This window comes from Myotis yumanensis, unplaced genomic scaffold, assembly GCF_028538775.1.
Source record: "Myotis yumanensis isolate MYYU_CA2020_CCGP unplaced genomic scaffold, mMyoYum1.0.hap1 SCAF_3, whole genome shotgun sequence".
Taxonomy (NCBI): domain Eukaryota; kingdom Metazoa; phylum Chordata; class Mammalia; order Chiroptera; family Vespertilionidae; genus Myotis; species Myotis yumanensis.
Genome location: NW_027223754.1, coordinates 17334290 through 17349392, shown reverse-complemented (window position 1 = coordinate 17349392; position 15103 = coordinate 17334290). Strand labels below are relative to the sequence as shown.

General features: G+C 46.6%; 2 protein-coding genes across 5 annotated transcripts in view; one reads left to right on the top strand and one right to left on the bottom strand.

Annotated features, from left to right (window-relative positions):
- Window positions 1–15103, top strand: part of GTF2E2 (general transcription factor IIE subunit 2) — an 88338-nt gene that overhangs the window by 63312 nt on the left and 9923 nt on the right. The window contains exon 9 of one of the 2 annotated variants that reach the window (XM_070408338.1): window positions 8417–10389. The exons of the other annotated variant lie outside the window; for it this stretch is intronic. The gene's annotated coding sequence lies outside the window, so the exon portion shown is untranslated. Of the gene's footprint in view, window positions 1–8416; window positions 10390–15103 lie in introns of those variants that run through there. 2 annotated transcript variants of the gene reach the window in all.
- The window catches only part of RBPMS (RNA binding protein, mRNA processing factor), a 167662-nt gene continuing 164790 nt past the window's right edge, over window positions 12232–15103 (bottom strand). For 2 of the 3 annotated variants that reach the window (XM_070408341.1, XM_070408343.1), the window contains one exon: window positions 12232–12328. In XM_070408341.1, coding sequence (XP_070264442.1) covers window positions 12314–12328 — 15 coding nt within the window. In that variant the 3' untranslated portion in view covers window positions 12232–12313. The remainder of the gene's footprint in view (window positions 12329–15103) is intronic. The other variant, XM_070408346.1, reaches the window with a different exon arrangement.

Genomic DNA, 15103 nt, shown 5'->3' with positions numbered 1-15103 from the left:
CACTCTGAGTGTGGCACTTGGGCATTGGGATTTATAAATTCCCCAAGTGTTATCAGCTGGAGGTTTTCTGAGTCAGAGAAGATGAGACTCCGTGCCCCCTCTCCCTCTAGCCAGTTTTTACTTGCAAACGATTCACTTGTGCGAGAGATTTGGGGTTTTCTAAGGTTTCACTGACTGTTCTCAACAAGCCAGGCCCAGCATTGTTGCCCTGTGGCAAGGCTGGAATACTGTGCTGGAGACAGTAGAGGTGACCTGCATCAATGGATTGCTGTCCTCGGGGCTTCGTGTAGGACAGTCATCTTTTTCCCAGTGTGTGTTTTGTTGGCTTCTCCTGAGAAAGCAGAAGTTTCATGGGAGGTGGAGTGATGGAGGAGGACCAAGAACCTCAGGAAACCAGTTCAGACAAATTGGACCTTGGGACCCCTGCCCCAGTCGTGTGTGTGTGTGTGTGTGTGTGTGTGTGTGTGTGTGTAGGTGTAGAGGGAACATACTTTGGAAACAGGTAGACTAGACCCTGGCATTGTGCTTTTGACCTTCCTTCTGGCCATAGTTAAAAAGCACATTTTCCTTCATAAAAGGATTTCCATTAGAAATAAATGTGCTGGTGCCCTCCAGCCGAGTGGCAAGGCCGCCGTCATAAACCCCTTTGGACAGTTAGGCCCATAGAACTGGTCCAGCTCCCCTGGTTTGGAGGCAAGCCAGCACATTCCTGTGACTTAAACCATGTGGTTTCAAGACCCTGTGAGAACCCCGTGAATTTCAGCCACCCAGAATTTTGCAGGGGTCATGCTTCAAAGGACATTCAGTCCAAACTTATCTTAAAATCTTAAAATAAGTGAATACACAGAAGGGTACCAACAGGAGAGAACTGAGTAACCGTAGCCTGAATTAGGCAGGACCTGCTCCACAAACACCCAAGAGCAGGTTTATCTTGCACTTGACTATTCTAACAATTTGAACTTTCTAGCTGAGCCCCTCCCTCTCACCCAAGCTCTGCATTCTAGTTTTAGGGGGAAAGTGCGCTTTTGTCCAGGTAAATATTTTACCTTGAGCATTTCTCATTCAGTTTAGGCAGGTCTTTTTGCTTTTGCTCTGAAGACAAGTTTGGGTTGAATTTAAGCCTCTGGCTTAAGTTTCTGACTTAATTGTGTTAATTAGTATGGTCAGGGTTTCACATGAATTTTAAGCGAGAGAGGTGTGTGAGCAGTGGTATGTGGAAGACTTCACTGTTGTCCTTGTATATGGGCGTAGTGTTATGGTTTTTGGGACAGGGCTTTTCCCCTCCCTTATAAAGCGGGAATCAGTGTGGTGGGTTCACTGGAAGTGCTGGTGAAATAGAACTTGCCGGTTTACTGGAGAACTGTGCAGAGAGGGTAAAACGAGGAAGAATGTTCATGGCATATTGACATCTTTGGGTTGTGGGACTGTTAGAGAGCCAGGCCAGTTTAGGGAAGGGTTAATACTATTTAGTTCCATCTAGGAGGGCCTGTAGCAGAGGCAGACAAGAGCTTCACTGTGGCAGTTGAAAAATTTCCCAGTTTGGGGCCTTACTCAATTAGCTGATTTCATATGGTTGTCAGTATTCACAGTCCTTAGTTTTAGTGTAGGTGTTTTGAATACCAGCATTTCGGGTAACACCTCACTAGTGACAGATATTCTTCTGCCTTCCAAGAATGTTATGTAAGTGTTTATCATGGGATAGAGTGGGTTAAGAGTTCAAGAGTAAGACCAGTCATGCACCAACTCTCTTAAAACTGGGTGAGGATGCTCCGTTCACTAGCAGCTGGACATCTCAGTGATGTGGCAGGCCGTAGGGAATGTGCACATATTCCTAGCACTGAGCATGCTTGCCCAAAGCTCCTAGAAATGCCGGGTTGATTCATCTGTCACCCTAACAACAGGAATTGTGTGTATTGAGGTAAAGAACTCGATATTAGCCAGCCTGCTTCACCCTCAGGAATGTTCCTTATGTCACACAACTGAGGACCCAAAGATGCCGTGGGGTGCTGGGGTTCGGGGAACCTCAGATGAGAGCAGTGAGACTTACACGTTGGTCCCATAGAAGGCCCAGCTTATGTGTAAACATTGGGTCTAGTGAGTTTGAAGCTTAGATATGATTAACTGGAATTCTGACTTTCATTTTCTAAGTTCTTTTAATTTGTAATTTTGTTAGAGGTAGAAGACATAGCATAGCATTTAATGTTAGATGTCAGTTTAGTCTTATGTTCACAAGGGCACGTCTTCACCTCCCAATAGAGGGTTTGCTTGGTAATGAAAGAAAAAAAAGTCTTAGTTCCCATTTTTGTGGCGCCTACAAACTGGGACAGTATAAACGTAAGCAAGAGGGAACAAACAGACCTGATTTTTCTTATCCCAAGTTCCCAATTGTAGGCACTCTTCATTCCTGCCTGTAGAGTGACAGAAAAGGCAGTTTTCAGACTCTAATGAAGCTGGTACCCAGCTGAGTAGTCAATGGGAACAGATCAAGTTCATAAGCACCAGGGAGGCTTGCCCCTTACACATCACTGATAACTATTAGTGTGGTGGTGCCTGGAGCACCCATTCATCCGTCCCTAGTGCCTTGTTTAGGCAGTGGCTGGATGAGGGTGGCCCAAGGTAGACAGGAGAGGCAGCAAATCTTCAGGGGGTGAAGCCCGTAATTCCTAGGCTGACCTGCTAACCTCTGGTGCCTCCGAGTAGGAAGTCACAGATGGGCTGAAGGCAGAGCCACAAGCCTGTCCTGGAGCCATTGGCATGGCCTCTGCAGCCTGGGGAGAGCTGAGTTGGTTTTCTGCTGCTACGCCTGGGCTCCAGGGTATTGGGAGGCTGCGATGGGGACCTGCTTTTGGCGATGGTCTCCTCTGCAAAAGGGATGTGAGATAATGTCAGTGCCCAACAAGACATACAATTACTAGTTGGATTTGAGCACCGTGGTTTCCCCCCTTCTGGGGGAAGAAGGGTTGGTGAGAGTGTATAGAAGAAATGCTTTTATTATTTTGGCTATCAATGCTTGGTTATCAATTATATTTTAAGTTAGCAGGCACCATAAAATGACTACAAATTTCAGATAATCTGGAGCTAAGTTTCGTAGGCTTAGGTGGATGTGGTCAGTAAGGCATCAATAAAGAGGTTGTGAATTTACCAGGAACGCCTCCAGCAGGTCAGGAAGGGCCATGGCCTAAGGCAGTGGTCGGCAAACCGCGGCTCGAGAGCCACATGTGGCTCTTTGGCCCCTTCAGTGTGGCTCTTCCACAAAATACTGGCTCTTCCACAAAATACCGACTTCTGCGCATGGGCCACGAAGTTTCAATCACACTGTATGTGCATGTCCGCACGTGGTATTTTGTGGAAGAGCCACACTCAAGGGGCCAAAGAGCCGCATGTGGCTCGCGAGCCGCGGTTTGCCAACCACGGGCCTAAGGTATCAGTGTTGCTCACCACATGCCCACAATAGAGCCTCTGTGGTGGTTATTGTCTGGCTCTCCCAGCCCTGTTTTCTCTTTAGTCTCTCTGCCCTGGCTCTGTCGAGGACTTAAAGCGGGTAAAGAAATCTGCCTGCCGGACCCTGGCCTGCAGTGTGGTTTGCTCTTGGTTAATCTTGTAAAAAGAATTTGCCAAGCAATGGTGTGACAGCTGGGATAAGCACTTTATTTTTAAAATGACAATAGAAAAGTACCCTTAAACAGTGTATAAAAGCATAATAGACAGTGTGAAAGTTGCTGCTTTCCTTAGAAACGAGTGTAGAAGTCTCACCGAGAGCCAGGCGTGCTGAAGGCATCCAGGGCTTGAACACAGCCGCCCGTGCTCCTGTCAGTGCCCTTGGCCTCATTTATGAAGGTAAGAGGCCTTTTTCCTGGCCCTTCTTGTTTTTTGTGTGATGACCTTTAAAAGCTTCTTGACATGTTTATTTCTAATGGAAAACAATGAAACAAGCCCTAACCCAACCATATAATCATTAAAACATTGAAGTCTGTAGCACAACATGAGCAGGTCAGTTAAGAAAGATTATGATCATGTTTTGGCATATCAGCAGTTGAAATTCTTAGGTCCATACAGTGGGGCCTTGACTTACGAGTTTAATTCATTCCGTGACGGAGCTCGTAACTCAAATTACTCGTATGTCAAATCAATTTTCACCATTACAATGAATTGAATGCTGGGCTGATGTTGTGGCGTTCACTGTGACGTTCGCTGCGCCAACTAGCGGTGGGATATCTGAAGCTGGCTCATAACCTGAATTTTAGCTTGCAACTCAAAGCAAAAAATTGGCCGAGAGACGGCTCGTATCTCGAAAAACTCGTTAGTCGGGACACTCGTAAGTCAAGGCCCCTCTGTATATATTTTTACACCTGGCTCTTCTATAAAAAGAGGGGAGACTGAGTTGTCAAGACTCTGGAAATGTGTCAGCTTTCAATGCAAGACTAACTTTGGTTTTGAAGAAGTCTTGAAACAGTATTCATTTCAAATGCCCACTGGCTGCATCATCTCCATGGGCTGGTGTGGTGCAAGCACCCCAGTGAGTGCATAGGGTTTAAGATCATGTTTGGAATGGCTCATTGGCATGGTGCTGCCAGCACCAGCTCATCCAATATTTTGCAATATCAGGAGACATGAGCTGCCCACTGCAGCTATGCAGGATGGGCAAAGCCAGCTTCCTGAGGCAGCACTGGCCTCCCAGAGCCAAGGTTTCCCTCTCAGTGAGACAGACTGTTACCTCTGGAGCTGCCAGGGTTTTCTAAGGGCCCTCTGATCAGGGAAAGGCTTCTTTGCCCACAGCTGTGAGCGTGTCACCATGGTAGCAGCTCCAGGAGGCTTGCGATGGTGTTGCAAGATATCCTAGGCCTGCCAGCGCACACCTTGTACTGCAGACAGCACAGCTCTCTTTCTAACATCTAACTCCACATTTCTCATTCACTCTGGACTCAGGCCAGGCACAGATTTCTATACATTCACATGAGATTCTGGAAATGTTCATATTTAAAAACATGCCTCAAACATGCAGCTTATATTCTAGAGAAAAAAATAGATATTTTTAATTACAGGCATTCAAAAGTCAAGAACAAAAATTGTGATCCAACCCAGTGTAAGATCATCCTATCATATTTCAATGTTTGGTATAAAAATACTCACTCTTGGTTTATTGTTGACATCTTTTATGTTTCATTTGAAAATATCTCCACACTGTACAGAAATGTACGTCAGACCATGCATTCACAAATAACACACTATTTCTTAAAATTATACAGTGTAAAAGAGTAAAACATTTTTATTATATTTTTTCTTCAAGAAAAACAGATGTGTGATAGAGGCTGTGGCAAAGTCTTGAAGGGATCAAAACTGGGCAAGGTTTTTTCAAGCCTGAAAGAGAAAGGAATGTGTGAGGAAAGCAGGTCTCAAAGGTGCAGTAATTCCTCCTGCCTGCTGCAGGGTTGTGCTTGGAGACACCTGTTGATAGAATTCACGAAACTTTCACCTGGGGAAATCCTTGGTGATTCTCTGTGAAAAGGTGTGTGTGTGTCAGCGTGCAATATATTTACTGACTCACCAAGTAAAGACACAAGAGTATTGGTGTCTAACCTTAGATATGTAGGGAGTATATTTAATTTCCATTTATCTCTTATTAGAAACTCCCAATACCTCCTTCCCCTGCAGTTGCAAGGAAATGCTCATACTTGTCTTGCTTTGTGGGGCCTTGGAACAATCAGAGTCCTTCGACTGCCGCTGGCAGAGCCTCCTCTGGCCCAGGATGTTCTGAAGTGTATCTCCGCTCCTCTGTGTCTAGATTTAGTTAACAGTGTTAACGGCTGCATTGTGAAACTCTGTGATTATTCTGTCATTTTAATTTTCTCTCTCCAAGTACCTTTTCTTGCCATCATCTTACCAACATGTCAGCCTCATAAATTTGTGGTTGTAGAAAAAGTGTATGTAGGCGTAAATCAGTGTAACTGGAATTTTGTACAGGAAATGCTTATTTGTGAGTGGGAGGAGGCTATAACGAAAATAGCATCATTATTGAAAACTCATATAATTGTCCTAAGTTAGACTTATTTGGGAAAATATATATGTAGCAGTAAAACCTGAAATTAGAAACATATTTTGGTACATACTCCTTCCCAAACCAGGTTTGTCCAGTGCCGGTCAGTCCTGTCACAGCCAGGTTTGTAGATGACAGCATAAGTGGGTCAAACTAATAATCTGCCACGAGTCAGAAAACCCACTATCATGACCTCAGTGGCCCCTAGCTCCTGCCTGCCCCCTTTACTTTCTCAGAATTCTCTGGAACAGAAGCTTGTGTCCAGCAGTTAGCAGCACGCACCTTTAGGAAATCTTATTTTCTGACTCTTGCTTCCCCTGGTCAAACACAATAGCGGGAGCAGCCCCTGCTCAGCAGATGGTGGTCTGTTCACGCCCCGTCACTTGTGTAGGTAAACATGTCCTGTGATGCTTAGTGAGCAGGGCCAGCAGGACCCCCTCTTGAAAGCTACATTTCTTCTGCTAGACTCTGGTTTCCCACCATCTAGATGGGTGGCAGGAGAGCTGGGGGCATCTCTCCATGGGGTAGGGCTGCACGGGGCTTATGAAGCGGGCATCACCTTTGAGGCTGTACTAGCTGACTTTTCCTATGAACCCACACCCTTCCCTCAAGTGTGAAGAGGCCCCCACCCCAGTCCCCACAAACCAACAGAGGAGGCAAACCAGGTTGAGGAACTGGATTCAGGTCAGCTTCCTCCCCCCACATTCTTGGCTTTTCGGGCCTGGAATGACACCTTCCACGTCATCCCATATTGACCGTGTGCCAAGAGCCCACGCTGTGTGTGCTGATTCCAGGAAGCCGTTTCTGAGGAACAACAGTCATTCTACGGCTGTTCGTACTTTGGAACAATTCACAGGGGAAGGCACTTGGCTGCCCTTAAACTCTTGGAACTGAAAGGGCCTGCACGCTGCCAACGGCCTCTTAAAGAGCATGGCTTGGAGAGGGCCATCTTGGGAAAGCGGCCAAAACTGGATGTGGTGACAGAGCACTGAGACCGAGGGTCTGAAGCCAAAGCTGCCACACTGCTTTCAGGGACTGAATGAACAGGCAAAGGAACATCGGGCTGCATGTCATCCCTGCATCTGCTCCAGCCTTTGGCTGTGTGTGGTAAGGGCCTGGCTGGCCTACTTCTACTTTCTTTGGGGGAGCTCACAACCATATTTGGGCAAATGGGTGTTTCTAGCCCTGGATAATTCTCCCACTCCTATCATCTCAGCCCCTAACATTTCTGCCATGGCCGCAAAAGCAGTATGTCTAAACTCAAGACTTGCCAAGCCTTACCTTAACATAGCTCCTGACCCTCTCACTATGTGTCTTTGTCCCTGACACAGCCGCACTCTCTCGGGTCATTCCTTCACTTCTGACATCACCATCATGGGCTCACCTTTCCTGGTGTGTGTTTCTAACATGATTCTTCATCCACCTCGCTGTGGGCAGCAAGAAGATGACCTTGATTCCTAAAACACACCCCCTCCACCCTCAGATCTCTCCAATACCTCCCCCAAGACCCAAGGCCCTTAAAAGCTTGTTCCCATTCCTACTTCCTCTCTTCCGTCCAATTCCCCCCTCCAACCCTGCTATCTTTCCAAACTCAGTATAAGCCCCAGGTCCTCCAGCCTTTCTGGTCACTTTGACCTGCGGGGCTTTCTCCTCTCAGAGCTCTCACTATCCACGCCACTTATTTGGTTTTTACAAGGATTATCTTGGATATTTTCCTCCCTAAAACTATTTCCTCTTTCCCTCACCCCAGATGTAATCACTTGCATATAGCCATAATTCAGACACTCAGACTACATGAAAAATGAGACAGGAATGATGGACCATCGCCCTGAGACTTGGCCCCCTAGTCTTGATAAATGCCTAGGGACCATGTTGGGCTCTGAGCAGGAAGAAAGAGGGGTTCCTACTTAATTCTGGTTGATCTTTTGAAGTGGAAAATCTAGAAGAGAGGGATGCGAGTCTGTTAATTTCCTGAGCTTTTCTTTCCATAACTATGTTGTGTAAATGTAATTCTCACATGGGAAAAGAATGTGTCCCCGTGGCCATAGATGTTCCCAGACTGAACAGAAGGTCAAAATGTGGCTATTTCAGTCCCTGTAAACAAGGAAGGGGTTTTGCTAGGAATGGAGTTCAAACCTTGGAATGTATTAACAAGGACATTTTAAACAGAATGCAAAGACATCCGAGAACACAGAGCACCGAAGGGGAGAGGGCCACCCTCTGTTTAGAGAGCAGTCTCCTCTCAGAACCGTCCTGAAAGGGGGACATCTCCAACATGCTCGTGATGGGATAAACAAGGAAGAAAGCACATGTTTAAAGACAATGGAGAACGTCTCCTGGTATCTTAAGAACATTATACAATTCCAAAACATTTCATTTCAGTTGTCCTTGATCAATGTGTATCAGTCCTTGGAGGCAGCTGACTCAACTTTCTCCTTGGTAAGTAGGAATCTGTTTGTACAAGTGTCTTGTGAGCCTTTTCTCCCAGCAATAAGAAAATTTTCTCTCTTTTCCTCCCAATCCACCTACATAGACAGACACTCCTGGACTTATGACGGGGTTACATGCCAATAAACCCATTGAAAATACATGTAATGCCTAACAACATAGCTTAGCCTACCTTAAAATGTGCTCAGAGCATTTACATTAGACTTTATTTGGGCAAAATCATCTAATATAAAGCCTATTTTATAATAAAGTAGATGTAAGACTTCAAACCAAATAAGTCCTAGAAGAAAAAAAAAAAAGGCAGATCTCTCTTAGCAATATTTTTTTGAATATATCTTCTTGGGCAAGGGAAAAGTAAAGAATAAACCGATGGGACTACATCAGACACAAATTTCTGCACCCAGCTAATCATCAACAAAATGAAAACACAGCCTACTGCATGGAAGAAGATATTCACCAATGAGACATCCGATAAGGTGTTAATATCCAAAATATAAGGAACTTGTACATCTTAACAATCTGATTAAAAAATGGGCAGAGGACCTGAAGATGGCCAATAGACATAAGAAAAAGATGCTCAATGTCACTAATCAGAGAGATGCAAATTAAAACCACAATGAGATGCAAATTAAAGCCACACCTGTCAGAATGGCTACCATCAATAAACCAGGAAGCAACAAGTATTGGCCAGAATGTGGAGAACAGGGAACTCCCTTGCACTATTGGTGGGAGTGCAGATTGGTGCAGCCATTGTGGAAAACAGTATGGGGGTTCCTCAAAAAATAAACTATCCTACAACCCAGCAACTGCACTTAATGGGTATTTATGTTAAGAAATCCAAAAACACTAATTTGAAAAGATATGCATCCCTATGTTCATTATAGCATTAGTTACAATAGCCAAGATAGGAAAGCAACTTAAGTGTCCAATAGATAAATGGATAAAGAAGATGCATATATGCAATGGAATATTACTCAGCCACAAAAAAAGAATGAAATCTTACCATTTGTGACAATGTGGATGGACCTAGAGGGTATTATGCTAAGTGAAAAAAGTCAGAGAAAGACAAATGCCATGATTTCACTTACATGGGGAATTAAAGAATAGAATAAATGGACAAACATACTCAGATACATAGGGATTAAGTACAAATTAGTAGTTATAAAATAGTCATGGGGATGTAAACTACAGCATAGAGAATATAGTCAATATTGTGATGACTGGTGTCAGATGGGTATTAGAGTTATTGGAGTGATTATTTCATAATGTAGTACATAAATCTTAATTACTGTGTTGCACACTAAAACGAATATAATGCTGTATGTCAACTGTAGTTGAAAAAATTAACGGTGTGTTCAATATCTCGTGTAATTTACACCCAAAGAATGCTGGCTGCACACTGTAGAGCATCGGTGGTTTCCCTCACAATTGTGTAGATCACCGCCAGCATCCCGGAAGTGTCATGCCACACATCGCTAGCGCAGGAAAAGATCAACATTCAGAATCTGATTTCTACTGAGTGCATATCGCTTCCAAACCATAAGGCAGGGACCATCTGTACTTGACTTACTAATGATCCCCCCCTCCCCCCCGCCAGAGTTTCTCTAAATTTACTCATTTTTACAAAAAGATAAGGAATATTTCCCTCCATCCAATTCAATAAATATGGGATATATGACAAAAGTTTTAAATGAGTGATTTAGTTTTCATTTTATACTTGTCAGCTTGATTTATAAAAAATCAAATGCTAACATTAATTTGTAATAAAAAGACTAGTTAACATTTTAAAAGGCGCACGCACACTCTATAATCTCCAGGGGAACAGTCCCTGTAGTTAGAGACTACAGTAACGAGCAAGCTGCCCAGCCCAGGCCTACCTGCTCTCTAAGGATGGGCCTTACAGAGTGTCCTCCAACTTCCGATTTGGGAAGAGGAAAGCCTCTGCCAGGCTTGTTCTTGTAACACCTGGATGGCCCAGGAACCGGTGAGCCCAGAGCCCACCTTGAATGTGGCTATTGCCGAAGGTATCCCCCTCCCCACCTGGGGCATGCTGGCTTGCCTGCTCCACTATTTCAGGTATATTTGCAACTTGACTCTTAGCTGCCCAACCAGGACCAAGCCCCAGTTCTCCCCCACGTCCTATCTTCCTCTCGTCACCGGCCCTCCCGATGTCTGCATGAAGTCACCACACACTTCAGCTGCTGCTGTCTCCTGACTGGCCTCATCTGCATGGCCCCCGAGTTACTGGTGTTTGGTTTCATTCACTGCACTTAGAAAAAAAATCATTCTAACCTGCTTCCAAAAAATTGTATAGGTGGCTTTTAACTGGCCTTTAAGCTTCCCCAGAGGAGGGGGAAAAACAAAATCTTGTCTTTTAAAGAAGCTTTGCTAAGTGATAATATCATTAACAATATCGTAGGCATTGTTACTCTGACAGTCGGAAAACCTAATAAATTGGCTGTGGAATTAGTGGGATGGATAACACTAGTGCCCTGTCATGTGGAAAAACATTGGTAAGTTTGGTTAGTGTGAGAAACCAACGTCAAGGAAAAAGACCCCAAGTGCAGGCTGCTGGACAGGCACTGAATGGTACTGTTCTGAACACGAAGTTCCTTAAGCACCAGAAATGTGGTAATGCCCTCCGTGGCCAGAACTGCCTGGTCCTCTGTCCTTAGCAGGAATCTTGCCCCTTTTCTGACTCATCTTTAGAGGTCCCTCACAGGGATGAAATTTGCCACCTTATTTGGGCTGAGACATAACCGCTGTCAGCCTGTCGCTGGCATTCCTGCTGTTCTAGGCCAAGCTTGCCAGAGAGACGAGTGGGCAAGTCGCCTTGGGAATGCTATGTCATTGTTTTAAGACTCACTGCCAGAAATAGATGAACTGAGGAGTGACAACTGATATTGACTAAAATCACAGACAGATCTCCAAAATGATCAACCACTAGAAAATTCTGGAGGATTCAGTGAGAATCCTGGATCATTCAGTTATGCCCAAGGGCATTCACCCTGTTTCTGAAGAGGCTCATAAAAATGTCCCTCAGTCACCAAGAAAGGGCTGCATTATAATCAATATAATTGGACTAGGAAGTCGGGAGGAACAGACATACTACATCCGAAAAAGATTTCCACCAAAATGGTTCATTTCCACTCTAGCTGGTTTGACTCAGTGGATAGTGTGTCAGCCTTTAGACTGAAGGGTCCCAGGTTCGATCTGAAGGGGGTGTGTAGGAGGCAGCTGATCAATGATTCTCTCATCACTGATGTTTTTCCTCTCTCCCTTCCTCTCTGAAATAAATTTTTAAAAAAAAAACAAAGACAAAATGGTTAATTTCCCAAAAAGAGTTAAAGGCTTTAGGTAATGCTTCATCTAGCTGTGATTCCCTTCGGTGGAATATATCATTCAATGCTGCTGCTGGATGAGCAGGTGTTGAAGTGTCAGCCCCACCCAGGATGGCTGTGGTGAGAACCAAGTACTAGGCAACGCGCTTTGAGAGTTTGCAAAGCTCAGTTGCTATGCGGAGACAGCCCTCCCTACGCAGGCCATGGTTGGAGGAGATAATGAGGAACCAACCGCTGGCCCTGAGCACTCCACACCAGCACGTCCCAGCTTAGAGCTCCCACTGGGACAGGTGTAGCACCCAGGTGATGCTGGGTGATGGTCCTGACCACATGGGTCTACATCATTGGGTGCCCTGCCCCAGGACACGCTGCTTCTCCGAGGGCCTGTTCAGCGACACTCACCAGCATGCTCCAGTTTTGTAGAACAGCTCGAGAACAGTAGCCACCACTGAAGATGCATTAATACCCACAAGACAGATTGCAGCCACCATCACACACCTGGAACCTGGGATGGAGAAAGAGATCACATATTAATTAAACCCATTAACAGTGCAGTAGTTTCCACCCACAGGCTGGCCTGCTGCTAGGGTTCCCTGGGCCTTTCAGACCAGCCTATTCTGAGAGCAATGAGCTGAGAGTCTAAAGTAGTGGTTCTCAACCTGTGGGTCGCGACCCCTTTGGCAGTCGAATGACCTTTTCACAGGGGTCGCCTAAGACCATCCTGCATATCAGATATTTACATTACGATTCCTAACAGTAGCAATATTACAGTTATGAAGTAGCAACGAAAATAATTTTATGGTTGGATTACAACATGAGGAACTGTATTTAAAGGGCCAGAAGGTTGAGAACCACTGGTCTAAGGCAAAGGGACCAAAGGCCTCTGTCATTGAGCTGACTACAAGCGCCGCCTGAGAATGAACTTGTATGTGTGGCATGAAAGGCTCACGGCCAGGACAGCCAGCTTAGGATGTGGTACGAGGGAGGGAAGACCTTCAGGGCCCAGGGTGGTGGATGTGGCTCCCAGGGACACCTGGCATGGAGGTCTGAGAGAAGGGCATCTGGGAAAAGTGTGCTTTGGGCGATGTTCTCATGTTCACTCAAGAACCAGGCTGTAAATCACCTGGGGCAGAGGGGCACCAGGGATTGCCTCTCCCGTGGGCTGGATCCCCAGGACTGTCTTAAGCCCCGCTAAGGGAAGGCACAGGACCTGAGGCCCCCCAAAGAGAAGAAAGCCCGAAACCTCCCCAGCACCAGGGCCTTCAGACCAGTTGCAACCCTGGTCAGCCCAAGGCCACACAATCATTTCTCCTGGAGAACCCTGTGGTGATAATGTTACTCCAAGCACCTACCAGAAAACAAAACCCAGAAGGAAGCATTTGTGAACACATCCTTCTGTTCCCTAGGGTCTGAGAATTTTGAAATAAGGTGCAGAGACGTAGCAAATAATAAATTGTTGATCCTCTTCCTGCAGGCATGGCTTTGGGCCATCTGGTTTCCAGGAGGTCCTGGTGCCATGGAAGGAAGCCCGGTAGCCCCTTTCTCCACTAGTTCTCATATCAGCCCGGTCAGCCCTGCTCCCCTCGCAGACGGGCTGTGGGTGCAGCTCTGTGCACAGGAATGCACACGTATGCGCAAACCCTCTGAGTGCCCCTGCATGTCTCAGGTCCTCCTGCACAGGAAGCTGGCCTTCCAGAAGGAGACCCCGTGGCACTCGGGGTCCAACTGAAACCCCACTCTGGGATTCTGGGTTAGGTTGAAGAACATGTCAGAATTAAATGTTTCCCCCAGAATTTCACTATAAAAATAAACAATGAGTTGATGTGATTCTAGTTTCCTAGTAAAAGGGTTATTTCAGGACAGGAAAAAGCCATCCCTGCAAACAAAACTTATCAGCTTACCCATCTTTGCTCACCCTTTCCAAACTTGCCAAGAGCACTGGAGGCAGGGGGAAGGAGGGAGCACCCCCAAGCAGCAGCAGCGGACCTGGGGGTCCTCCACGGCCGCCTGACCGAGGCTGCATTGGTAGGATGCCTGCCTTTAAGAAAGGCTGAAGGTTCCTGTCAGTATGACTTAGGACCGTTAAGAGTCACCCAGATGCTCTGTCCAGTTATTACATCAACACGTGTCCACTGCCTGTGCTCAGCTGGGCAGAGAGAATGCACAGGCAGATTCTGCTGCACAGAGATCCTGGGAGGTGACCCTGGAGGGAAGCCTGAGTGTGCTCATGTTTACTTTATGGTGAGCACAGGGGCCGCCGGAATGCCCACTGCCAGCCCGTGGGACAGACGAAGTGCGTGTCGGGGCAGAGGCTCCCGTGGGTGGCCCTGACCGTGACTGTTCTCCAGCAGCTGCTCTGGGACTCAATGCCAGGACGTAACACATGGCTGCCCCCTTTGAACTTACTCCAGGGACCAGGCCGGCACCTCTCTGGTGCCTATCACACATGCTCAGGAGTCTCCCAGATCCCCCAGCCAGACTCACAGGAAACAGATCATAGGCAGAAGTGGCGGGACCCAGCTCTGACTGCATTAGGCGGTCCTAACAGTCTTGGGGGGAGAGGAGCTCAGTACGTGCTCGTGTGGTTAGCAGACGTCGTGGAGGACCGGGCAGTGGCTGGAAGGGGCACCCACCCCAGGAACTTGTGAGGACGGGTTCTCAGGGCTGCTTGTACTTTATAGCTCACAGACCCCAAGGCTCGGGGGATCAGAACCGGGCTCCTCACCGGGACAATGGAGAAACCTCAGGGAGGGGCTGATGAGCAGGCAGGGGTGAGTCGCACAGGCTGCCTGGGCCTTCCCAGTTCTCTGCCAGCGCTCACCTCACCTCAGCCTGCTGTATCTCAAGCTGTTTACTTTGGTTTAGCTAAGGGGAGGCCAGAAGAGGACTAGTGAAGTGAAATCATTCTCTAAACTCGAATAACGTGAGGTCTGTTCTGAGCACGGAGCCCATGTAAATCTGGGGAAACTGGGTCTCAGTGCGAAGGGTGTCAGGCTGACCCTGACTCCTCTGCCCGCTGTGAAATGAAGTGCCTGCCAGCCCATAGCATCTACCCTCTTACTTGCTGTGCTCTTTTCCCCTTGGCACCTCTCACCACCTACCTGTGTTTAGTATGTTACTACCCGTCTCCTCCAAGGAGGCAAGTTTTGTCTGTGTCTGTTCACTATCCTCTGCACCCAGAATAGCCCCTTACACCTACAGGTGTTCACTAAAGATTTACCATGTTAATGAACTGAAGTGTGCTGTGGAGACCTTGGCTAACAGGAAGGGGAATGGCCAG